The 26,546-nt window shown below is 50.8% G+C and overlaps 1 protein-coding gene across 1 annotated transcript in view; it reads left to right on the forward strand.

The window, feature by feature from the left end:
* The window catches only part of SWT1 (SWT1 RNA endoribonuclease homolog), a 1,175,709-nt gene that overhangs the window by 581,472 nt on the left and 567,691 nt on the right, over nt 1-26,546 (forward strand). Inside the window, exon 12 of the mRNA XM_086956007.1 lies at nt 7,213-7,351. Coding sequence (XP_086812133.1) covers nt 7,213-7,351 — 139 coding nt within the window. The remainder of the gene's footprint in view (nt 1-7,212; nt 7,352-26,546) is intronic.

Raw genomic sequence — 26,546 nt, forward strand, 5'->3', positions numbered from 1 at the left:
GGGCGTCGCGACCTGCCCCATACCCTCCGGTCTCTGGGCAGCAAGCGACGCTGGAGGAGATCAAGCGCTTCCTCATGGCCATGAGGTCCCTCTCTCCTCCGACGGGCTCCGCGGCGTCTTTGGGCCCAGCGGACCTGACTGGTGGCCCTAGCGGGTCGGGTGCTTCGGCCCCGGCGCCGCAGGGCCCCGCAGGATCAGCCTCTGGATCCGGGTCGTCGCCGGTTGACCTAACAACCTCGCCAGCGCCGGTCCTTTGGGTGTCACCTTCGGCGCCGTCTTCCGGTGGCGCCGTCCCCGATACCTCTCTCGATCCGGTTCCGGCGTCGGAACAGCGCCGCTGGGCGCCGCTTTCGACGTCGCTCGGAGAGTTTTACTTTAATGAACCGGCCCCATCTTTTGACAACCTTGATTTTCAGGACATGGGTGATGAGGAGTATTGGGAGGGGTCTGAGGACCCTCTGACACGTGAGTGTCAGTCCCAAGAGGACTGGACAGATGAACTTGGGGATGCCAGTGGTCTGGACACTTCGCCAGACATTGATTTTGTTTCCCCCCCTACCGTGGCTACGGAGGAGGGGGCAACCTTCAATGTGGTGTTGACGCGGGCGGCCAGGGCCTTGGGCCTTGAGCTCCCCGTCGCGGCCTGAGGACTAACCTCCTCACTGAGGTCCTTAAACCGCAGTCAAGCTCGGCCGAGCCTCTGCTGCCGTTTAATGAGGCCTTGACTGACGTTCTTTTGGGCACTTGGTCCAGGCCCGCTACAGGTGCGCCTGTAGATAGGAACGTGGCCAGACGCCACCGCCCCGCCCCGGGCGACCCTTGTTTCCTGTCCACCCATCCCACCCCGAGAGTCTGGTCATCCAGGCCTCCAACTCCCAGACCGCATTCCAAGAGGTATGAGCAATACGGAAAGAAGGTATTTTCCTCCCTCAGTTTGGAACTGTGGTCTTCCAACACCGCATGCCTCTTGGGCCACTTCACCCACTCTTTGTGGGACACAGTCGCGGACGTGCTGCCACAATGCCCGGCGGAGGTCCAGGCTAAACTCACCCAATCCCTTGCGGAGGGTCGAGATGCAGCACGCTATTCCATCCGGTGTGGGCTGGATACCACTGACTCACTGGGCAGAGCGATGGCAACGACGGTGGCGATTCGTCGCCATGCCTGGTTGAGGTCCGCCAACTTTAAGGCTGATGTCCAGAATACCCTCATGGACATGCCGTTTGATGGCCGTCGCCTGTTTGGCAACAAGGCAGACCATGCGCTTGAGCGCTTTAAGGACTCCAGGGCTACGGCCAAGTCCTTGGGCCTCTCGGCCCCGCGCCAACAATCGGGTGCCTTTTGCTCCTTTCGTGGCCAAGGAAGGGGCTCCCCCACACGTGCTGCCAGCCACGCACCGCAGACTAATTATTAACGCGGTGACGGCCGTGGAAACCGCCGTGGCGGCTGTCGGGGACAACGGCGAGGCCAGTCCACACCTACCCCTGCAGCATCCGCCTCAAAACCCTCTGTAACAACCTGATGTTCCCGGGATCGGGGAAAGCCCATAAATACGTAGGACAACAGACAAGGATAAAGAACTTTACTGATTTAATGGTCAAAGGTAAAGAACAAAGCAAAACGTATGTAACACATACAGTACAGGTAAATACGAAGGAGAACAACGAATCCCCAATCACAGCACCTGGATGGTCTCACCGTCCTTCGCATGAACACCGGTCCCGGTGTTCTCCAACGAAGGGCACCGTGCTAAGTAGCGGCCGACAATGCTGCTCGAATGCTGTGATGGTTGCGTTACTTAGGACACAGTTCCTGATCCTCCGCGGGGCTCGTAGGTAAGTACAGAACGAGGGAATGCCTTGCCAGGCACTCTACCTCCCGTTCGAACTTGGGCAGGGAACAGCCGCTCAACCTGCGCTTCTCAGTGAGCCTCCCCGAGTTGATCTCAGGAACGGTAAACCTCCAATTTAGACGCGACAACCACCTCCGTGTGGTGCGTCTCTGTATCCGCCTTAATACAATGTAGCGATATCCAGGGAGAGTATTTGGGCAGAGAGCCGCCGCTCGTCTTGCCCAGTCCCTTCAACGGCCACAGACAACCAATGCGCTAAGACGCGGCAAACACCTCCGTGGTGTGCGTCTCAGCGTCTACGGCTGTAAGGGTCTACGGTGGGGGCAGAGAACAGCCGTTCAATCCCCCAAGTACTATGGAGGCTCAATGCACTACCGTGCTCTCTCGGGCTTCTTTAGCTGAGACGCGGTAAACACCTCCGTGGTGTGCGTCTCAGCTGCTGTTAAAGCCGGTTCAACAATGGGGTCAGAGAGCGTCCGCTCTATCTGTCCTCGGTGTCCTATGGTCTTTTCCTGTTACGGGAATCCTTGGGAACGGGTACTGTGGCTGTAGTACGATGTCGGCAGGGATACGAATATCCAACGTTGCGTCCTCGCTGCTACCTGCTTAAGTAGGCGTGTCTGTTCCGCGCTGACTCCCCTCTAGGCATGCTGGTAGTTGTGGTCCCCGCGGCGCAGTTTGGTATAGCAGGATTACGCACTCAGCGTTTGACTTCCGTAGGTGAGGGCGATCATGACACCCTCCTAGTCCGTGCTTTCAGTCCCATGTGACGCCAGTGGGGGGCAAGGTTCGCCATCACCATTTCCACTGGCGCACTGTCACATCGGACAGGTGGGTGCTGCAAATCGTCCGGAGGGGCTACTCCCTCCCCTTCGAGACGATCCCTCCACCGCAATTCCACCGCGCGTCGGGGGATAATTTGCGACTTCTGCAGGAGAAAGTTACGGCCCTCCTGGCCAAGGCGGCCATCGAGCGCGTTCCTGGGCTAGAAGTAGGGTGTGGTTGCTACTCGCACTACTTCCTGGTACCCAAGAAGGGCAAAGGGGGCCTACGCCCTATCTTGGATCTACGGAGCGTCAACGGCTTCCTCCGGAAGGGGAAGTTCAAAATGCTGACACTGGTTCAGGTCTTAGCTGCCCTGGACCCAGGAGACAGGATGGTAGCGTTGGACTTGTAGGACGCTTATTTCCCCGTCCTGCCGGCGCACTGGCGCTATCTGCGGTTCACGGTAGGCCACGAGCACTTTCAGTTTACTGTGCTCCCCTTCGGCCTTACCACCGCCCCACGGGTGTTCACGAAGGTGATGGCTGTGGTCGCAGCTCATCTGCGCAGGTTAGAGGTTTCAGTCTTCCCCTACCTCGAAGACTGGTTGTTGAAGGCGGGCTCGCCCCAGACAGTCGTCAGCCACCTCCAGATAACTGCAGACCTCCTGCACCTGCTGGGGTTCTCCATCAATGTGCCAAAGTCACACCTGTGTCCCTCTCAAAAGCTCCTCCTCACCGGAGCGATTCTCGACTCGGCGCAGTTTCGGGTTTATCCCCCCGAGCAGCGGGTTCGGGATATTCAGGCTCTATTTCCAATCTTTCAGCCTTTATCCCGAGTCTCGGTCAGGTTGACGCTGCGGCTTCTGGGGCTGATGGCCTCCTGCATCCTTCTGGTGCATCACGCCCGATGGCGGATGCGGGCTCTGCAGTGGGACCTGAAGTTTCAGTGGGCCCAGCATCAGGGAAACCTGTCCGACCATGTCCTGATCTCAGAGGGCACTGCGAGACAGCTGCAGTGGTGGCTCACGGACCGCGATTGGGTCAGCGGCAGATCCCTTTCCCTACCCCAAGCGGCCTCTGGTCTCCGGCGGAGTCCCGGCTCCACATCAACCTTCTGGAGCTGCGGGTGATTCATCTTGCACTGAAGGCATTCCTCCCCTCTGTCTGGGGGAGTGTAGTGCAGGTGTTCACAGACAACACCACCGCCCGGGAGATTGCGGGTAATGTACTGCACTAACGACCAAATTACACTAATTACGACTGTATGTAATAGCCGTAAATCTGCAACGGGAACCGCTCCATGTCTAGGATGCGGTGTAAATCCAGCCAAACCAGGCCGAGTTGTGCCTGGAATGGACAAAGGACCTAACCTCGGAGTTAACAAAGAGTGGAGTAGGGCGCCATTAAACCAAACTCTGTGCTGCCAGGCATTAATAGGAACTTCCTGCGCCCTATAGGGAACATATTCCTGTGGCATGGCAGTCGGAGTGTACGTGTCGAACACATTAGTATTTGCATTCACAGCCGGGAAGGTCACCCACGAGTCAAAACGTTCGTATGGGTAAGCTACTTCCGCACTCACCGCCATGATCACAGCCATGCCATCCACATGGACATCATAAGTCTGCAAATGATTGCGAACTGCAATCCGAATATGCTGTGGAATATCAACGGCATTAGCCATAGGGACACAGGAAGAAAGAGGTTGAATAAAAACTACGTAGCACAACTGGGTAGTAACTCAAAAAGGAACCGTTTGAAAAGATTCAAGCTTGAAAAGACCTATGTAACTATATGTAGGTTTGTCCGACACCACTGTTAACCGGAACCAATAGCGAAGGAGTTAAAGACTGAATGAAGTACTACTCAAGTGTCATGTAATTAGACCACCAACGGTTGGGCGCCATGTCGCAGGGATCCTGCTCTCACACAGAACTGTGCATAGAGACTTGGAACCTCAGTGAATTAGGGTGTGCCAAAACTCACCTTTGTACCCAAAATCCCCTACCAGACTGGCAATCAGTGTCTCATTGGTTCTTACAAACTCCCAATGTTTAGACAACCCAGAACATGGACTTAGAACACCTCAGGTAACGTGGAACACATGAACACTCTTTCGTGATACCAACATATCAATCCAGAAGTAGGAGTAAATGAAGTGACGTGCAAGTTTGAAATGTTTATTTCTAATGCAGTGTTCTCAAGCGCAGTATCTTAGCTAATACAAGCAAACATATTATAAGAAACAAAGTTATCAGCATAGTTACTAGTCCATAAAATACAAAGGGAGAAAGCATGTTAAAATGCTAAAGGGAAGAAGGCTAAATGGCACCTAAGTCTTACCCTCCCTTGGTAGTATATTATATTATATCTAAAGAAGATCTCTTTAGGTTTTAGAAGGGCGGCCTCACACCTCTGATCTTAGTGGAAAGCGGATCACATCATCTTCCACCAGCTCTCTGCATGCGAAGAATCATCAAGTGGGTTTGCATGCTCTGCGCAGTGCACTATTAAACGCGCCTAAAGCCAGAGTTGGCCGCAGCTGCATATGTGTTCTAGATTCTTACGATCCCTTATGGGTCTCCCCCAATCTACACCAGTGTTTGCAGTGCACATGGAACTGGGACTGGGGTGCATTGGAAATACATTGTTTATCGCCTTAATTTTGTCATGGATCAGAACCTGGCTAAATCCCAATCTGTCTCTAAATCATGAAATCATTAGGGATTGTATGGGGAGGGATAAAGTGGCAGAGATACGGTGGTTGGCTTTTATTAAATCTACAGCAAGATATCTGGGTCGACCCGAATTGTACACTAACCCTGAAAGCCTGACAAGAGAAGATATTAACTGGGTTAAAACACACTATTTAAAAAAGCGAGAAGCGGAAAGGGAAGCGTGTGAAATGATGAAGCCAACTGTAAGGTCACATTACATGTTGATCACGTCAATGTCATTCAATCATATTTGACGACTGTTACGAAACCATTCCATAGGTGGCTTCTTACAAAATTTCGCTTTCATCAGGTGCATCTTCTGTTGGGTACTTATGACAAGTGGTCTAAACCTCATGAGAATGTATCATGTAAATGTGACAATTTCTCTGACCAGGATTTACTGCATTTTGTGTTTTTTTGCCCCTTTTTTAAGACTGGCAGGGAAAAATTTATTAAGCCAATACTAAAGAACAAAGGGTTTAAGCAGATAAAACCTGCCTTAGTGTACCTACAACTCATGGAGTCTCCACTAGTCATGTTTGGGGTAGCCAACTTTTTGACTGCCTCTATTCGTTCTAGACAGAATAGACTTCGGTCGATTTCAGCCTTACATTATGTAGATGTTGAGCAGTGTTAGTTGTCTTAAACGATCATTGTATTGAAAGAACTGATGAGATCATTACTTTATGGGCTTTTGTAAAGTTTGTAAAAAATTTCTAAAATTAGCAATTAGTCGCTACCGACCGCCACTGAATACTGTGTATATACTGAATTTTAATCTTTTTAACTTCTACATAGTTTTTTATACTAATTACTGTTCTTGATATACCAATGCATTTGTATAGCATACTTTTATGATTTTAAAATAATCGAATAAAGTGATTTTGACTCTGACACTGATATGTGTTATGTCTAGAACGTGCGCAGGTCAGACCTCACAACAACCACTGTGTTGAAATAACCTTGAAGGCCTCGGCACTCACTGTTCAGACATAGCTTACCAAGCAAAGCTGATACAATAGCAAACCATATTATTCTTGTGCGAAGCAACATATTCTACTAGGATCAAAGTGCCGTGTGCAAAAGCAGCAGAAAGGTAAAATGGGATTTAAACTTCTAATAAGCTCATGCTAACTTAACACAGTATGAAGGCAAAGCATATCTATATGACACCAGTAGTTTCGGGCAAGCTTGGAATTCTGCTTAGTCTGTCAAAGTACCACTCCACAGCATGTAGGTGCATCTCATGATTCGTCAGCCAAATAGTTGCAGGGTTAGCCTAACAATTTCAGGGGGAAAGTGTACATGCTTGGCATATGAGGGCCAGTTTTCCCAAATGCATTCAGGTAGCTGCACTTGCATGTGCTGAAGTGATACTTTACCTGAAATACTATTAGCAGAATTTCAAGCACCCCCAATCCTACCAGCTTCTATCTGCTAATGAGTGCCATTGATGAGCAAGAAACTTACAGGTGCAGAAACGCAATCCTTGAATGCGCCAGTACTGATAGCAAACAGTTTCTGTGTTTGAGTACTTTAAACTATTATGCAACTACCAGAATACATTTGGAGAACCTGTGCTGATATGCCAACAGTGCACTGTTGCCGACAAATTGACACTGGAAATTCTGCTTTCTACCAGTTGAACATTTGAGTCACTGAGTCTGTAACTTGCTCATTGTGCACTGCTGCTCTAGAAGGATGTTGATTTTTTAAAGGTGTTTCAGGCTTACTTGAATCTTGCTACTCCTTAATTTCATGAACATACTGCTAGTTGTACTGAATTTGACTTAGTTTAATGATCATGACTTGTATTAAATATCTAGGATCTTTGAAGTATGGGAATGCTAATGCTATTTCTCTTTTTGTTTATTTTAAGGTTCTGTATTTGAAGCCCCCTTGGACGTTGTCTGATATTTTGCAGTGTTTCAAGAAGCACTGGTTTGCTGTCTTTGGAATGATTATGAAGAGAGACTTGCTTGAGTCGATTGACTTTTTGCATGATAACCTATGTAAAGGTACAGGACCACCATTGTTATTTCTGGAAACTTAATGTGTGCTCTTCTGTGTTTTGTAGGTTCCCAAGCAGTCTTTTTCAATATCTGTTTTTTGGTTGGATTTTTCCATTAAAGATGCAAATAGATCAAGCCACAAGTTTTGCTGATCAAAAGTTGCATTCCACAGCCCTTTAGATAGCAATGTAGTGCACCTCCTACAAAATACAGTGCCCCTAGTATACTTCCACTTTCATGAGGGAACAGAATGTTTAGAAATCCTCCTTCATATCACCATTAAAGGCATGGGAAAATGTGTAAATATTTTCCAGAAATCACCCAAAATTTTGGGAAATTAAGCAAAATGATGTGTAAATTATGCTAAATGAACTTTGGGGTGACAATTTAATTTAAAGATATACAAGTTTAAAATTGTTTCACAAAAAGAGTGTGTGAGGAGGTGTAAAGACCCGCAAGGGTTAGCTCTCCTACTTCATATATCACACCACAAATGTAAACCCATGGGTCTGGAAACATTACTAGCCTCGCTAATGAAGGGGATACCACCCAAGAGAAATTCTTTCTTAGGACGGTTTCTCTCACCCACTAACGGTGGCATGCTTTATCATTGGGCAACCTCCTTGTAGCGATATGCGTAGTCTCGATACGGGCTGCAACCCCCTCCCTGAAAGGGAGGAGTTCAGGGATGTTTTGTACTAAGGAAGGTATATACTAAATGGATGTATGACGATACAGCGAAGGCCAGTTTAACGCAGTCTGTTAGGTCGCGGTTTTCACAACGCTAGTCATTACATTGACTTGCGCTGGAGAGGTGCTGGATTTAGGAATAGTGTGAATTACTGTTCGATTTCCAATCTACACACAGACAGGAAGGTGTTGGAAACAGTAATTTACACTATTCTTTAGTCAACAGCGCCCTCCAGTGCAAGTCGGTGTAACGGCTTGCATAGTTAAAACCACAATGTAATAGTACCACGCTGAAATAGATGCGTGGTAAACGATGTCTCCCAAACCCGCTCGTATGTCACAGAGGTCGACATGCATCAGCCAATGACCAGACTGGTGTTGTGGCTTTCTTCAGGACTTATGGGTGCTGCTGCTCAATTGTGCTCAGAATAATGCAACAAATCAACATAACGATATACACAAAACCATCAATGATCCCATGTAGCTTCTGAGGATGAAGGAGGCAACTGAACTTACCAATAGCTTTTTGGAAAAAGGACACTGAGCTAATGATCTAAGATGTACTGTCCTCGACAAGCCAAACATATTACCGACAACTACCTATATCACCAGACTGCTTTTTGTCAGGGAACAAAGATGGGTATTCAGATTACTGAGCAATAAACATGGCCTCAATGATGAAATTCCGTGGACATTGATCCCTTAAGGTCGTCATTATCGCTTCCTCTTGTATTGCATTGTATTGTATTGTATTGGAGGTTTTGTAGCGCGCTCAATTACTCGTGAGTATCCTGGCGCGAGGTGATACAGCGGAGGCAGAGATATCTAAGAAAAGTTAAAATGGAAGTTTAAACAGGTGAGTTGTAAGTGCTTTTTTAAAAAGGTTAAAATTCTGGATAGTGCGAAGAGATAAAGGAAGACCATTCCAGGCAGTAGCTGCCTTCACAGTGATGGACTGGCCACCAAGGCGGGATCGGTTAAAGCGAGGGATCGCCAGCAAATGTTGGGAAGTAGAACGTAAAAGGCGTCCCGGCAGATAGCACGCAAAACGCGACCTCAGGTATGCAGGTCCTTGGTCATGAATGGCTCTATGCGCCAGGGTGAGCGATTTAAACACAACCCTTTGTTTGACAGGGAGCCAGTGTAAACTGTGCAAATGCAAACCGACACTAGACTGCCTTGAGATAATGAAGAGGAGCCTGGCCGCTGCATTTTGTATAACCTGAAGGCGTGTGGTGAGATAAGCGGGAATACCAGAGTAAAGGGCTTTAGAATAATCAAGGCGGGAGAGTATAAGGGCCCCTGCCTCTGTCTCTTTGGCCGATCTTGGCAGCAGGGGAAAGAACCTACAGAGGGATTTAAGAGTGCCAAAGCAATCACATGTGAGTTTTTTGATATGCTCCGCAAACTTGAGGTCTTCCCCGAACCAAACTCCTAGGTTCTTGGCGAGTTTGCCGGACGGGCTCGGGAAGGGAAGATCCGGTGGCCAGAAGGACTCTCTAAAATTGGGGGGGGACCTGTCGGTAAAGAAGAATTTCGGACTTATTCTCATTACATTTTAATTGGGCCCGAGCAAGCCAGGAGAAGACTGAAGAGAGGCATTGGTGGACTGCCGAAGTATTCAGATCCCCGCCAGTCCAGGTAAACAGCAGCTGCGTATCGGCAGCATAAGCTATTATTTTTGCCCCAAGTTTCTCGGCCAGGGATACCAACTGGGTCAGATAGATGTTTAACAGCAGTGGGCTTAAAGTGGACCCCTGTGGAAAGCAGTTTGACCGTAGAAACATAGGGGGGCGTCCACACCTGCTGGGTCCGATTAGTCAGAAACGAGGTCAGCCACTCGAATGCAGACCCAACGATGCCAATGGATGCCAGACACGAGAGCAACTGTTGATGGGGCACTGTGTCGAAGGCAGCAGAGAGGTCCAACATAATCAGAGCCGCTCTGCAGCCTCCGTCCAGGCACTCCCTTATAGCCTCCGAGATCTCAACCAAAGCAGACTGAGCAGGATGGAGTGCATGGGAGTCTTCAACAATGGCATCCAACTGGCGAAATGCTATTTTTTCAGTGACTTTGGCCAGAGCTGGGAGCAAAGAGATGGGGGGATAATGGGCCAGAGTATCTGGGTTTAGACCTGATTTTTTAAGGAGTGGCAGGAGTTTAGCCTGCTTCCAGCAGTCAGGGACAGTGGCCGTCCTGAACGAGAGGCCAATGATCTCGGAGCAAACTACCTCAGCCATGCCACCCAAAATACGGGCCGGACAATGGTCAGTGGGGGAACCAGATTTCATGGATTTGAGTACAGCTAAAGTGGTTGTCACGGCAGGGGGGGGAACGGCGTAAAAAGCAGGGGAAGCAGGGGGCAGAGATCAGGGAGACACATATCCTGATTAATCTGATCCGGACAAATTATACGCAAACTGTCCTGAATCCCCACAATTTTATCTATAAAAAAAGAGGACAAATCCTCCCACCATTGGGCGGAAGACGGAATCACAGATTGTTCAGCATGAGGGGAAAGAAACCTTTTACAAGTGCAAAGATCTCCTTACTGTTATTATTAGCCCTAGAAATCCTGCCTGCATAAAATTCCTTTTTTGCTGTTTTTATGGCGTCATAGTAGACCCTCTGAGCAGCACGTAAAGTCTCCTTAGCCTAGGGGCAGTAAACACTTCGCCAACACCTCTCCAGCTTTTTACAGTCTAGCTTCATTGCCTTCAAGGCCTGTGAGAACCAGGGCTTAGAAGGCGTGGCACGCTTATTAGGGCCAGAGCCCTTTTTAGCTGAGACCTGCACCCCTGAGCTAATCCAGGTGTCAAATTGCTGAACAGCAGCTGTAAGCCCGGATTCAAGCTCTGGACGACTCTGCTGCAAAGCATTGGACAGGGCCAACACATTTATCTTCTGGTCGTAAATGATGGGGAGGGCTGGGGAAGAGGAGTTATTTAAAGGCCATGAAAACCTAATGAGCCTATGGTTGACCATGAAAGAATTTGGGGGTCAGAAGTAGTCAAAGCAAAATTAGAGCAAATTAGGTCCAAAAGATGACCACTCGAGTAAGTGGGTAATTTAACCCACTGGGTCAACTGTGCCAAATTAAGGGTTTCTAATAGACTGAGTGCATCAGGCGACTCCTTCATGTCAGCATGAATGTTGAAATCCCCCAGCAGCAAGAACTTAGAAAACCTCACAGCCCGGGGTATAATCGCCTCTTCCAGAGCCTTAAGAAAACAGCCACAAGGACCTGGGGGCGATAGATCAGAGTACCGCCCAGAGTAAAGTGAGGTGAAAGAACAAGGGAGAAATTAAGAAATTCCCCATCTCCCAGATCGCTAGAGGGCTCGCAAACGAAAGCCCAAGTGTCTCTAAAAACAACCGCCACCCCTCCACCTCCCCCACTGCATGATCTGCTCTCATAATTTTGTAGCCCCGCGGAATAGCAAATTCAACCACGGGGGCGCAGGACCTGTTAAACCACGTCTCTGTGATGAATAAGATGTCAAGGTTGCCTTCCGACTACAGCTCAAATATGTCCGCTGCATGATTCACCATGGAGCGGGCATTAAGTAATGAGGCCAGTATCGTATCTGTGATATTAGTTCTAGGAGCTGGTGCAAATGGGGTAGGGGGAAGAGTAGAGTCAAAGGTACAAAGAGAACACATTTTTTGGGCGCTGTCAGAGACCACCCAAGGTTGTGTGCCTTTACAAACAGTATGGTTGAGAGCTATGAGCTCACTCTGGGAATACTTCAATGGATTACCAACAGAAGAGGAAAGAGAGACCGCATGACCGGCACTAGGCGCGCCCGAGGCGCGGATGGGCGCAGACGGCAGACCTTTAGCTTACCTTCGGCGCGCCTACGACGCTCCTGCTGCGCGCTCGAAACGACATATTCAATTTATGGGTGCACCTCCCTCCCCCAGCTAGAACGCTGCCACTGGTCTAGCAGGGGTCTGGGCTACACCCAAGATGGCCGCCCGCCCTCCACTCAAACGGCACAACAGCCGCAGTGGAACGGGGCAGGCAAAGCACACCAGGTGATAGAGTAAAACACAACAGGTAAACGTATAGCCCCCAAAATATTAGAACTGAACAAAGCAGATGTTAAAATATAGATAGAAGCGCCTCTGCGCTTTCGTGCAAGAGTCGTATGCAAAGTGACATAAAATGCAGTACAATTTTAAAAAGCAAAGATATCTCCTCAGCGCATCCTTGTACACCCCTTGAAACCATACTAGTTGGAAGAGAAAAGCACACAAACTCACTAGCCCCATGGCTGATGCACATTGCGCCTAATATAATGTTCTGACTCTCCTCAACTATAGGATGATACTTTGGCAGCTACTATTGTATAACACTGCCTAATATAGTATCTATTACATGGCTTTTAGGTTGCCTTTGGGATTTTAACATCTTACGCGTTGGCCAACATTAGCATCCATCAGTATACTAGAAGCAAGGTGGGTGGCATACATTAATACCTTGCCAGTTTCTCTGCTTTATGTACAACAAGCGCCTAAGGCTAGCTGACTATAAGAGATGTTATAGGTATTAATACCGCGCTTATGATCTATTGAGCACGTGCTAACTACAATAGAGGAACTGTTAACATTAACAATCACGATATGGGCTGCTAACGTATGCATTTTAGGCTTAGCCACAATACACTTCTTGTCGGACTGCATTTCTCAGCATTCTGAGTCCTGACACAGGAAGCGACTGCCATCGTGATTGGTCCATGGTAGCGAATTACAGCGCAGCTTATAAAGACACACAGCGCCTCGCACAAGGTTTCCTTTCATTGGTGTGGCGAGTGGCAAAGCTGGGTTTTGGAAAAGGAATTTTGGGAATGTAGGTCGGGTTTCGATAACTCGAGATGACTACAAGCACACAGGTTTAGTTTTTGACTATGGATCGCTACATGTAGTGGCACCCACCCGCATGACTGTAGTGTATTACAGCAGCTTAGCATTTTAGTGTCCTAGTTTTTTACTCATCTACTTTTCATTAGTAGGCATATAACGTGCAGTTCGTCTCCCCATACTTTGCCCCCCTTTTGCCCCCCACAAAAGGCACCTTACAAAGTGGCTGGTCTTCACTGCGTAGTCTTTATTAATTCTCACAGATAACGCCCTCTTTATTTGTTGATGCATTGTCAACATTAGACCAACTTTATTAAAACAATCCAACACACATTGATAAACATAGGGTCGTGCAGTATTCGTTTGCACCACAGATTACAATTGTATTTACAATTCAGGATCTCCAGATCCACCTTGTATGTGGGTTGTACCAGCAGACCACAACCCATCTCCATTGCTACCATTCCATTCCAGGTAACTACCCGTCCTCTACCCCCTGGACGCGGCCACCTGGTACTGCTTTGTGCCGTTCCTTGTGCCCCAGCTTTCCCCAAATTGCTTCTTCCAAGCACCTGCATCTCTGGTAGGGCCGGAGAGTCCAGGACCACCAGCAGGACGGCCCCCTCTCCCGCCAGCCCGGAGCCCCATTGACTGCCCTCCTTGTTCCAGGATGAGCCAGTCCCCGCCAGAAAAGGAGTCCCCGACATTTTTCTTGGCCGGGACCCGGCTACCCCGCCAGTTCTACCTTTAACAACTTGGATGAGTGGGTGGGCAGATTCCTTCTAGCTGTGACCCGCGGCGCACGAGGCAAGAGGACAAAGAGGGCTTCTCCCTCGTGGTCAGTGTTCTTATCCCAATCCCTGGGGATGGGTCGCCTGTGAGCTCGTCCTACCTCCTCGCATTTCCTGCTAACCCCTCCCACTCCCCTTGACCACATGTGTACGCCATGCGTCATGAACACACAAACAGCGAGATGGCAAAATAGCGACTGACATCAAAAGCGGCAGACTTCTTTCCTATTTCGCTTTTCGGCTGCAACATTGTTTAATGGGAGAGCATTGTCTCTTTGAACAGGGGACACGCTTACACGTGTTTTCCTTTGGACAGACTTACATAAGATTCATTGGCAGTCGGAAGCCTCTGCTTGTTTTCAAAGTCAATTTCACCCCCTCGCTTCTGCTTTAAATTTGACAAGATAATTGAACAAGCTTTTCCCTGTTCCAGTGACCCCCATATCTAGACAAGTCACTGCCATTTATGCGTGCACGCCCTACACTTCCTTTAGGGCCTTCTCCCAGAGTCACCCGTCTATTTTCCTCAGGCGACTGGGAGTTTCACTCTTAAAGACATGCATTGAATTCATGCACCATAAAGAGCTCTTTAATATTTTTAATACTACTAAGACTCTGAATCGATTACATACTCATAATACTTATAACCTCTCTATACTCACACCTATTGCCAAGGCATCTCTAGTGATCACACACGAGTGGTTTCTTTAGTATGAACAACAACGTCCCCTCCCTTCTCGCTCCTAAGGACTCTTCTTTCTGTTTTTCTTTCTCTTTTCTATGATGGCTACATAAGATAGAGACCCCTCCATCCCTTGAGCCCCATGCCAAGGACGAATGAGGTGTGACACTCAACATCAGCGGGTAAGCCTTCCCACTGTTGTGGTTTTTGAATACTTTCATTTGTAGCATGTTTAACACAAACAGCTCACTTGATACGCCCCCTCACAAGGAGGCTCGGCGTGTTCCTCTGACTCCCTATTGCTCACATGAACAAGATGGGGCCTTCAATGTCCTCCATCTGACCTGCCTACAATTGAGACTGGGATATATATTCATATATAGAATTGATCCCCTTTGCTTGTATACTAACCACCCTAATTGGCTGTTTTAAAAACAAAAATGTCCTTTCCATTATGTCTTCCACTGGTACTGCCAGTGAATCTTTCTTCCTCAAATGCTCTATGGGATCACTGGATGGTTTTGTATATATCGTTGTGTGGTATTATTTTGAGCACCCTTGAGCAGCAGCACCCATAGCCATGACAGACGGGTCATTGCCTGAAACATGTCGGACACACAAGCAGGTTTAATCAGTACCGCAATGCCATGCTGTTTTTTAATCCTAACCCTGGGTTGCTCTATTAAAGATTTTGCAGTGAACGCTGTAGTTGGTTTTAATCACTGTTTTCCTCATTTGCTCTGCTGCCCTGATGACCCAAGCTCTACTATTGGACAGTTAGTATATACCTCTTTTAGTACAAAACTTCCCTGAGCTCTTCCCTCTCAGTATTTTATTTTAATTTTATTTGAAAGTTTTATATAGCACGGACCAGACGCTTGCGGGTATCAGCGCTTTACAAGGTAAGTGTCTTAGTTACATAGGTACAAGGTAAATAGCATAAAGTTCAAGGCTGGTCAATGATAGTATCAACATCCTATCATAGATACAAGGGTATATGGTACATAACAAAACGTTCCATGTATATCAAGTATAATATAGAAACAATATCCAGGAAACTTGGCTGGACAGTAGACATTATATGGTTCCATGTACATGATATGTTGGGTAGCATAATAACAGTAGTCCATGCTCAAGTAAATTTAGCCATGAGAAGCGACTTCACTTCTTTTTAGGTCTCGCCTATTACATCCTGAAGGGATGATAGGCAAGATTTATAGTAAGCAGACCTAAAAAGTCTACCCACTGCGGATCGCATACAGTTCATGTTAGCCAGGCGTGTGCACATCATCGCCAGCCACATCACACATCACACACCACACACCACCATTTGTCTGTGCCTCGGCATCAGACTTCAGAGGCTGCCGCTCCCCTGCACCAGCATCAGACTTGAAAGAAATGCGCTTGTTTTCATAACCGAGCTAGGTCACTAGTGCCCCAAGTCTCTCGGACGATTTTCGACTGTGCTTTTATTAGTCGACCTTGTTTTTTTAAGACTCTAGTTTGCTGAAAATATCGACAGTGCCGTTAAACACAGCAGGGCCGTGAACCTGGAAAGGACCACATTAACAACAGTGGGGTGCAAACACTGCTTCAGAAAATCGTTCTTGAAGAGACAAAGCGCCACTAACGCTCCACTCGCACCACGTACCTCGTCGCAAACCGTGTGTGTTCAATATTGCGAAAGAAATGCCACAATCTGTTCCACAAGGGCGCGCTGCGATATTTAACAGCCGTCAGTGACTCCACCGAGCCACCTTGTTTCTCTGACTTTAACCATCTCTCTGTATTAGCTGCACTCTACCCCTTGATTTCATTCGGTCTTTCTGTATCGTTACCACTGTTGCCCTAAGGCCTTTCCTGCCCAGGGCCTAAGTACATTTCACTCATAGAGCCTGCGCTCTGCATTGTGTCACTCGACTCTTTTCTCTTTTCTCACATCAACAGTCTGTCTATCCGTGCAACTATGCCCTTCCCTCTGTGTCACCCTGTCGCTCTGTATTTTCACAACCTCTCTCAGTCTCAGGGTGTCTTCAACCTGTCCCTTCCCCGGTTTCCTCTTCAATGTACCTATCTGTCTCTTCCACCCATGTACATGTTTTTCCTTCAGTTGTGACTGTACCTACTCTCCAGTGACACCCTGTTCCAGTAGGCCCCCTCTCTCTTGCACCCAGTGTATCTGCTTATCATTCTCTCTTCAACTTTCTATATTCTCCCAGCGCCCCTCTGCCCTCGAGGGGATGTCTATGTTTGTCTCTTTCTCTGTGTCACTCTTTAACTCTTTCGGTGTCTCTTTCTCTCGGAGTCTCTGCTTCTCTTTTTGCCAGCTTCCCTTTATGTCACTGTTGGACCTGGCCTCGTGGCATGTTTCCCCCCCCGATCCTCAGCACCCCCTTAGCTTAGCCCCGCACCCAGCAAGCCCTGATCGTCCCGTCCCTGTCCGCCCCGAACGCCAACAACCAGCCCCGGCATAACCCGGTACCTTCCCTGCCCTGCGCGCCAGACCCTGCATGGCCCCATAGGCCCACCGGCAGCCATTTTCCCTTCCCGAGATCCCTTCTCCCTGGGCCTAACATGACCCCCAGTCCCAGCGACACTCAGACTCCAGACACGCCAGCCCCCGCTGTGAGGGTGAGGGCTTCCCGAGTGAGAGAAGACAGGGAGTTTCAATGGCACCTCCGGCCTCCCCTGAGAGACTGGTTTCTGTCACTCCTCTGGCCATCCCCTAGGAGCCGGTTTCGATATCACCTCTGGCCTCCCAGAGTGCTGGCTCCAGACCCTGCTGGGCGCCTGGGAATTCCCGGACGCATCCTCAAAGAGATCAAAGGGCCAACCACCGGACCTCACCAACGACCAGCCTCCAAGGCCTGAGACCTCCGCCTGCAAGGGTCCGGACATCAAAGAGCCCCTGGACTATATCAAGGCTCGCCCAAGAACTAGCAGGCAGTTGTATCCTGGACAAGAAAGCCCTGCTGATCTGATCGCGACTGAAACTGAACTTCGTAACTCTTCGAGCCCTGCTGACGCTGTCACGGCTCATCCTTGGAACTGGAACATCGGAGCCCTGCTGACCTCGTTGCGGCTTAAGCTTGAACCCTGAAAACCTTCAACGAACCTTATGAGCCCTGCTGACCTGGTCGCGGCTCCTCACGAACTATCCTCCGGATCGAGCCCTGCTGACTCCGTCGCGGCTCGAGGAGTACTCTAGTCCGGCTGGACTATCGACGCTACCAATACGAATTGAGCCATCCTCAAGTGAGTAGGACAACCAGTGCGACTACCATCTTCCTTAACCCCCGGCTCGATGATTGAGAGCTGTGCGCAGGGTACGCTACGTACTGGCCTAAGAGACTGAGACTGTCCCGCTACCCCGTCTTTTTCGCCAGTTTTAGTTCTCCTTCGATTTTAAGTCGTGCCAGTTCTAACTCGTGGTTTCGGTTGCGCTCTCGGTCTGTCATTTCTTCTATCGACAGGCCTCTCTCCGTGCTGGTATTCTGTGATAGGGAGTCGGGTCCCTCTTCTCTTTGGTTGGCAGTTTCGATCGGCGGCCTCTTCTCTCCCTCATTTCCTTCTGTCGTGGGGATGTGGACCCCGGCCTCTACCCAGGCTGTCAGGACTTTCTGGAAGTCGTCTTTGGTACTCAACCCAGTGGTAGCGATGTGGAAATCTTTGCAGAATTGTTTTAATTCTTTGTGGGTATACTCCTCCAGGCGATCTTTCTGAAGGACTTGTTGACCTCATCGCATATGAGCACCTCTCCAAAAACTGCTTTGTGGAACTAAGACAGCACCTTCTGGACAGCAAGTTGGCCGACCCCCGGAAGCTGGCTGTCGAGGCTCCTCGATGGGTGAGCACCAGAGTCCCACGGGGTCCCGTGGGAGACTATGGCCGACACGAACAAGGATCTCCACATCAGAGGGGGTCGGGGTAGACAGAGGGGTCCCCAGACAGGGCCTCCCCGCAGCCCCCCTAGAAACCAGCCCGGGACCTCCCCGCCGGACGCCAGGGCCGGATTCCCTCACGCTAGACAAGGACCCCGGATAAGCACCGCCTTCTACCGATGTCAACAGACCGGGCATTATGCCAATGACCCCAACTGCCCCATGCTCAAGAAACCCACTGCTGCAAGTCCCCCCTGCGCGCCACCTCCCCAACGTAGCCCTAGAAGAGGAAGAGATAGAGGACTCGGAGGGGTGGGAACCAGCAGCCATGACCTTTGTTTCCCTGGGGGATAGAGAGATGGTTCCCGGAACGTTCCTGCCAGATAACACAGAGAAGTACCGACAGCAGGTGACCGTCAACGGGCCCTGCATAGGGGCCCTCCGAGATACAGGGACCAGTATCACTGCTGTAAAGGAGCACCTAGTCACTCAGGACCAGATAGTACCCCACGCCTCCTGCAGAGTGATCTCCGCTGACAACTCCATCCGCACCTGCAAAGTAGCCCAGGTCCTGTTCGAGTGGGAGGGCGTCTCTGGGGAGTTACGAGTAGCAGTCCGCACCGACATGCCCGTGGACTGTCTCCTCGGTAACGACCTAGCGAGCTCCCCGTGGAAGCAAGTAGAGCGAAGGACTCCCCTCGAGATGGTGGGCCTACCCGAGTGGGCCTGCGTGACCACCCAATCCATGGCCGCCCGGGTATCCGCCCCTGAGGGGGTGGCACCCGAAAACCCTCACCCCGTCTCCCCCGAGCCGGAGGGTAGCGAACAGACAGAAGGCCTCAACCTTTTCCCCGGCGAAAGCAGTGACCCCGACCCGGGTCCCCTGGACCCAGCTGGTGAACCAGCCTGAGCACGGACGATCTCCCCGAGTTGGCCCAGTGGCACCAAGAGGGGGGGCCCTCCCGAGAGGAGTTCTGCCTAGAACAGACCTCCTGTCCTTCTCTAGTAGGGCCGCGGCAGCAGGCCGCCGCCCAGGCCGCCGGTGACCAGTCCGGCTCCCACCACGTCTATTGGGAAAGTGGCCTGCTATTTAGCGAGCAAAAGTCCGCCGAACTAGGGTCAGCCCGGGTGCTGGTGGTACCCCTACGTTTCCGCGGCTTCCTCCTGAACCTGGCCCATGATGTGCCCTTGGCGGGACACTTAGGTCAAGACAAAACGTACCACCGTTTGGTCACCCATTTCTACTGGCCCCACATGCGCGCTGATGAGGAGGCCCACTGCAGATCCTGCCCCACGAGTCAGGCCAGCGGAAAGAGTGGAGGGAGGCGCAAGGCTCCCCTCCAACCCTTCCCCGTGGTCAGTACCCCCTTCGAACGGGTGGGAATCTATATTGTGGGGCCTCTTGACCCCCGAACGTCCTTAGGACACCGGTTCATCCTTGTCCTGGTGGACCACGCCACCCGATATCCCAAGGCCATTCCCCTCCGAACGGTGACGGCCCCCGTAGTGGGGCGGGCCCTCATGGGGATCTTCTCCCGGGTGGGATTCCCGCGAGAGGTAGTGAGCGACAGGAACGAACTTCATCTCGAGGTACATGAAGTCTCTCTGGCAACAGTGTGGGGTGACGTCCAAGTTCACCACCCCATACCATCCCCAAGGTAACGGCCTGGTCGAGCGGTTCAACCGCACCCTCAAGGGGATGATCATGGGTCTCGAGGAGCCCCTGAGGTGCAAGTGGGACGTCCTCCTCCCCTGCCTCCTGTTCGCGTATCGCGAAGTTCCCCAGAAATCCTTGGGGTTTACCCCCTCGAGCTGCTCTACGGGCACCCCGTCCGAGGACCCCTCAGCCTTGTCAAGGAAGGGTGGGAGACGGCGTCCCTGGACCCCCCTCCAGATGTGTTTCGATACATCTGGCCCTCCGAAACCAGACTCGGAAGTTCCGAGAGCTGGCCGAGGCAAACCTCGAGGCCAGTCAAGAAGAAATGAAAAGGTGTTATGACCAGAACGCCACTCTGGTCGAGTTTCAGCCCGGACAACAGGTCTGGGTGATGGCCCCTGTGGAACCTTGTGCCCTGCAGGACAAGTGGACAGGGCCCTTCAAAGTGGTGGAACGAAAGAGCCTGGTTACCTACCTCATCGATGTGCAGTCCCCTAGGAACCCCTTGCGGGTCCTTCATGTGAACCGCCTTAAACCCCACTTTGTGCGGTCCGAGTTGAGTTTGCTCCTCGCCACAGACGACGGAGCAGAAGAGGACACGGAGCCTCTCCCCGATCTCTTGTGTACAAAGGAAAAAGATGGCTCCGTAGAGGGAGTGAGTCTCTTCCCCCTCCCTCACCCTCGAGCAGTGCGAGGACTGTTGCCAGTTACTGGGACAGTTCTCTGACCTTTTCTCACTCATCCCCGGAGTCACCAGTTGGTGCGTCCACGATGTGGACACCGGGGACAGCCCTCCGGTACGGCACAGGGCCTACCGCGTTCCCGACCGAGTGCGAGCCTGCATCAAGGCCGAGGTCTCCAAGATGCTAGCCCTGGGGGTGGTCGAAGCCTCCGACAGCCCATGGGCCAGCTCCGTGGTTCTGGTTCCGAAGGCCGCTGCCCCTGGCGCTGTTCCCGAGCTGAGGTTCTGTGTGGACTACTGAGGGCTCAACGCCGTCACCAGAACCGACGCTCACCCCATTCCCCGAGCCGACGAGCTCATTGACCGTCTAGGGTCTGCTCGATCCCTCAGCACCTTCGACCTGACCAGCGGATACTGGCAGATCGCCCTGACAGAGGGAGCCCGAGAGAGATCCGCCTTTTCCACCCCGGATCGTCACTACCATTTCCGGGTGATGCCCTTCGGAATGAAAAACGCCCCTGCCACCTTCCAGAGGCTGGTAAACCAGGTACTGGCAGGTTTGGAAGAATTCAGTGTCGCATATCTGGACGATATTGCGGTATTTAGCTCCACTGGACCGAGCATCTCCTCCACCTCCGGGAGGTCCTGTTAGCCCTGCAGAGGGCGGGTCTCGCCATCAAAGCCAGCAAATGCCAAATCAGACAAGGGTCCATGGTCTACCTGGGGCACCAGGTCGGGAGCGGCCTCGTGGCCCCCCTCCAACCCAAGATCGATGCAATTGTGGCCAGGGAGGCCCCCACCACTCAGACGGAGGTGCGGGCCTTCCTAGGGCTCACGGGATACTACCGAAGATTCATAAAAGGGTATGGCAGCATCGTAGTTCACCTCACAGAATTGACCTCCAAAATCCAGCCGAAAAAAGTTAGCTGGACCCCCGCCTGTCAAGAGGCCTTCGAAGCGTTGAAACACGCTATGTGTACCTCTCTGGTGTTGCAGGCCCCCGACGACTCCAAAGAGTTCGTGGTCCAAACGGACGCCTCCGAGCATGGCATCGGAGCCGTCCTGTCCCAGATGAACGAAAAAGGCCTGGATCAGCCAGTGGCCTTCATTAGCCGGAGGTTACTCCCTCGAGAACAAAGGTGGAGCACCATCGAGCGAGAGGCCTTCGCTGTGGTTTGGGCCCAGAAGAAGCTGAGGCCCTACCTGTTCGGTACTCACTTCTGGGTCCAAACCGACCACCGACCCCTCTGGTGGCTTATGCAAATGAGGGGAGAATCCCAAACTGTTGCGATGGTCTATCTCCCTCCAGGGGATGGACTTCACTGTGGAGCACCGGCCTGGTGCTGACCACGCCAACGTAGACGGCCTGTCCCGATTCTTCCGCCTCAGTGAAAAGAACCCCCAAAGGGATGGGTAGTTCTCTCCGCCTTTCAGCTGGGGGGGGACGCGTGTTGGACCTGGCCTCGTGACGTGGTTCACCCCGATCCTCAGCACCCCCTTAGCTCAGCCCCGCACCCAGCAAGCCCTGATCGTTCCGTCCCTGTCCCCCCCAAACGCCAACAACCAGCCCCGGCGTAACCCCGTTCCTTCCCCGGCCCTTCGCGCCAAACCCTGCATGGCCCCATAGGCCCAACAGCAGCCATTTTCCCTTCCCGAGATCCCTTCTCCCTGGGCCTAACATGACCCCCAGTCCCAGCGACACTCAGACTCCAGACACACCAGCCCCCGCTGGGAGGGTGAGGGCTTCCCGAGTGAGAGAAGATAGGGAGTTTCGATGGCACCTCCGGCCTCCCCTGAGAGACTGGTTCTGTCACACCTCTGGCCATCCCCTGGGAGCCGGTTTCGATAGCATCTCTGGCCTCCCCGAGTGCTGGCTCCATACCCTGCAACACGAATTGAGCCATCCTCAAGTGAGTAGGACAACCAGTGCGACTACCATCTTCCGTAACCCCCGGCTCGAGGATTGAGAGCTGTGCGCAGGGTACGCTACGTACTGGTCTAAGAGACTGAGACTGTCCCGCTACCCTGTTCCCGAAACCTTGAGACTTTTGCAATCCCTCGATTGTGTGTGCATAAGAGTGCTAATTCTTTAACCTGTTTATAAAGAAATTGATATCGAAAACCCATGGTGTGGTGTCTGTTCATAAGTGTGGTGTGGTCCTCGTGTGTACGATTCAATACTTGAGGTCTTCCCCGGTGGGGATCTCTCTTTAAGGCTCGGCATTATTGGTGGGAGAGGCGGGTCACGGAGGAGTCGGGTAGACATAACCTGGCCTCTGGGACTGCCCCTTCTAACAGTCACCTTACTTCAACCTCCCCCGAGTAACTCTACCTCATTGAGTACTTTTTTCCCCTTGTCCTCTATTTTTCTCGGTATCATTTTGTCCTGTTCTCCGAGTGTCACTCTCTAACTTTCTTCCATCGCCACTCTGACCCGTCTCTCCAGGTCGCACTCTGCCTCTTTCTTGACTTTGTGTCCTCCGTGTGATCCAGTCACACCAAGTCTGCCTGCTATCCTCTTTCTCTCAGCCAGTGTGACGCGCTCGTGTCCCTGTCACCGTGGCCCGCTCCTCTGTTTTGTTTAACCACTTTCTTTCTATCTTTCCCTGTCTCGGTGTCAATCTCGGACTCTTTTCTGTTATGCCTCTTTTTTTTAAATAATATTTTTATTGGTATTTACACATTACATAATGCCAAAGAACACATTTTCTGTCTCATGCCGTCCTCCCCACCTCATATGCCCTGTCTTACTCCCTCTCGCAAAAACGCACGCGCGGGCGAGCATGCTCGCACTCTTCTGTGAGCAGACGCAGGCGCGAGGCCTCGCGTGCACTGTCACCGTCTCCGAGGCCTCCCAGAAACGCACAAGCTGCGAGGGCTATTTCAAGCTCAACATCGAACTACATAGAAAGCGTTGTGTGCACAATTTCACTGCTGTGACGGCCGCTTGTGCACTAAGAGCTCCTTCCAGTAAGGGCCTCTCGTGAACAGACACCGGCTGCATGGGCCGCTTGTGAACTGAAGCACAGCAGGAGATAAATCGTCAAATACAGGTTAGCTTTTTTTACTGAATTATTTATTCTTAATAAAACGGGTCCTCTTTTCCCAGATCCTCGCTCCTTCCCGCTCCTTATGCTTCCCATCCTTCACTAGCTTTCTCCAATACCATGACGTTGCTCAGATTCGAGTCTGCCTATCATTTTTATCCATGTTCTTTTCCGTTCTCTTCTTCTTTCACAATTCCTAATCTTTCATGCCTTCCCTCTCTCCCTAACTCCTCTGGTCCTAGGATTTTCCTCTCCCATCCCTAACGCCCTATTAGTGCACCCCCTGCAGTCATTCTCACAATCTTTACTTATGCCCGTACCTCCCAATCTATCTTCATGTATCTTTTCTCTCTACCTCACTAATCACAACATTCATGCTCATCTCTTTACCTCGCTTCTCCGTTTCCCTTTCTCTCTATCTCTGTCTCACCTCTCTACTACATCCTGCCTGTCTGTCTCGGTCTCACTCACATATCTTTCTATCCCATCTTTCCTTATTTCATCTCATCTCTTCTACCTCACTCCTCTTTACCTCTCGTTTACCCACTTTCTACATCTCTATGCCCTCACCTACTAAACCAGCCCTGCTTTAACTCACCTCTGTCTACCTCACCACTCACAATACACTTATCAGGGCCACCTCTGTCTACTTGCCTTTTGAATCTTTATCAGTCTTCCACCTGTCTCTTTACCACTTTCTAGGCTTCTCTCTACCCCTGTAACAGTTCTCTGTAATTCAACATCTGCAGTTTCCATTACAGCTCGCAGTATCTCGCCCCATCTGCCTCACCTCACTCTCAAACTCATCTCTCTTTGGCCCACCTCTCTGTTTGTATCTCTTTCCACTTCACTTCACTCTGTCTCTGTCTCAACCTTATCTTTTCAGCCACAGGTTGTTTGGAAATTGTGCACTTTTTGGATACTGGAGCCTGGTGGTGTGGTGGTGTTCGTTCTTTTTTTCATTTATTAAACTCTTCTCTTTTTATTAAAGTTTTAAAATTTTGCACAACCTATTAGAAAGACAGTGTCGTTCGAGTGACAACTATTACAATATGGCACATAATAACAATCTGTAGGTTCCAGCCCACTGTAGCGTATGTTGGTAGTAGTGCGCTTTGGTGGAACAGCATTGAGGTATACCCTCGCCTGGACCAGAGGATGGGTCTGGTGATCATGCGGCGAACGCCTGGAAAGGCCCCTTTACAATATAGGACTTTGTGCGAGATACCAGTAGCAGCTGCTGCCAAAAAGGTTGTGTCCGTGATCATTAGTAAATTTCCTGCATGTAGCTAGAAACCGACCTCTGTAAAACACTATGCATGCAAATTTCAAAGTGCTACATAAAAGTGCAAAACAATAAATAAAGCCCTAAATAAAACTGCTAAGCAATAAATAAAATAGATGTTTGTTAACAGCAGGAATTGGTAGACCTATCCCTTCCCACACACAACCCCACACACACAACCCCACACACCCACACAACCCCCCTCCCACACACACACACACACACACACACATAACCCCCCACACACAACCCCACACACACTTACAACCCCACACACACCCCCCTCACACACACCCATACCCCTCATACACACCCACACCCGCACACACCCCCACACACACCCACACTCACACCACCCACACACACCCCACCCACACCCACCCCAACAACACCCACCCCCCCACACATAATCCCCCACACACATAACCCCCCACACACATAACCCCCCACACACATAACCCCCCACACACACACAACCTCCCACACACACAAACTCCCACACACATAACCCCCCACAGCCCACAACCCCCCACACGCACACAACCCCACACACGCACACAACCCCACACACACACAATCCCAAACACAAACGACCCCACACACATACAAGTCCAAACACCCACAACCACACACACACACACACCCACACACACATACCCACACACCCAACCCCCACACACCCAACTACCCCAAACACAAACCAACCCCCCCACACACACACAACCCCCCCACACACAACCCCCCACACACACAACCCCCCACACACAACCCCCCACACACAACCCCCCACACACACCCCCACACACACACCCACACAACCCCCCCACAATCCCCCCACACAACCCCCCACACACAACCCCCCACACACAACCCCCTACACACACAACCCCCTACACACACAACCCCCTACACACACAACCCCCCACACACACACAACCCCCCCACACACACAACCCTCCACACACAACCCCAAACACACACAACCCCAAACACACACAACCCCACACACACAGCCCCACACACACACAACCCCCCTACACACACACGCACACACACCCACACACCCACGCACACACACACCCCACACACAACCCCCCCACACACACCCAACCCCCTACACACAATCCCTCCCCCACACACACACAACACCATACACACACAACCCTCCCACGAACACAACACCCCCCACTCACACAACCATCTATCTATGGCCCTCACTCTGTCTATCTATCGCCCTAATTCTGTCTATCTATCTATCTATCTATCTATCTATCTATCTATCTATCTATCTATCTATCTATCTATCTATCTATCTATCTATCTATCTATTACCCTCACTCTATCTATCTATCTATCTATCACCCTCACTCTATCTATCGCCCTCACTCTATCTATCTCCGTCACTCTATCTATCGCCCTCACTCTATCCTCTATTGCCTTCACTCTATGCTCTATCGCCATCACTCAATCTATCGCCCTCACTCTATCTATCGCCCTCACTCTATCTATCGCCCTCACTCGCTCTATCTATCTTTCGCCATCACTCACTCTATCGCCATCACTCTATCTATCTATCTATCTATCTATCTATCTATCTATCTATCTATCTATCTATCTATCTA

This window comes from Lissotriton vulgaris, chromosome 1_1, assembly GCF_964263255.1.
Source record: "Lissotriton vulgaris chromosome 1_1, aLisVul1.2, whole genome shotgun sequence".
Classification (NCBI taxonomy): Eukaryota; Metazoa; Chordata; class Amphibia; order Caudata; family Salamandridae; genus Lissotriton; species Lissotriton vulgaris.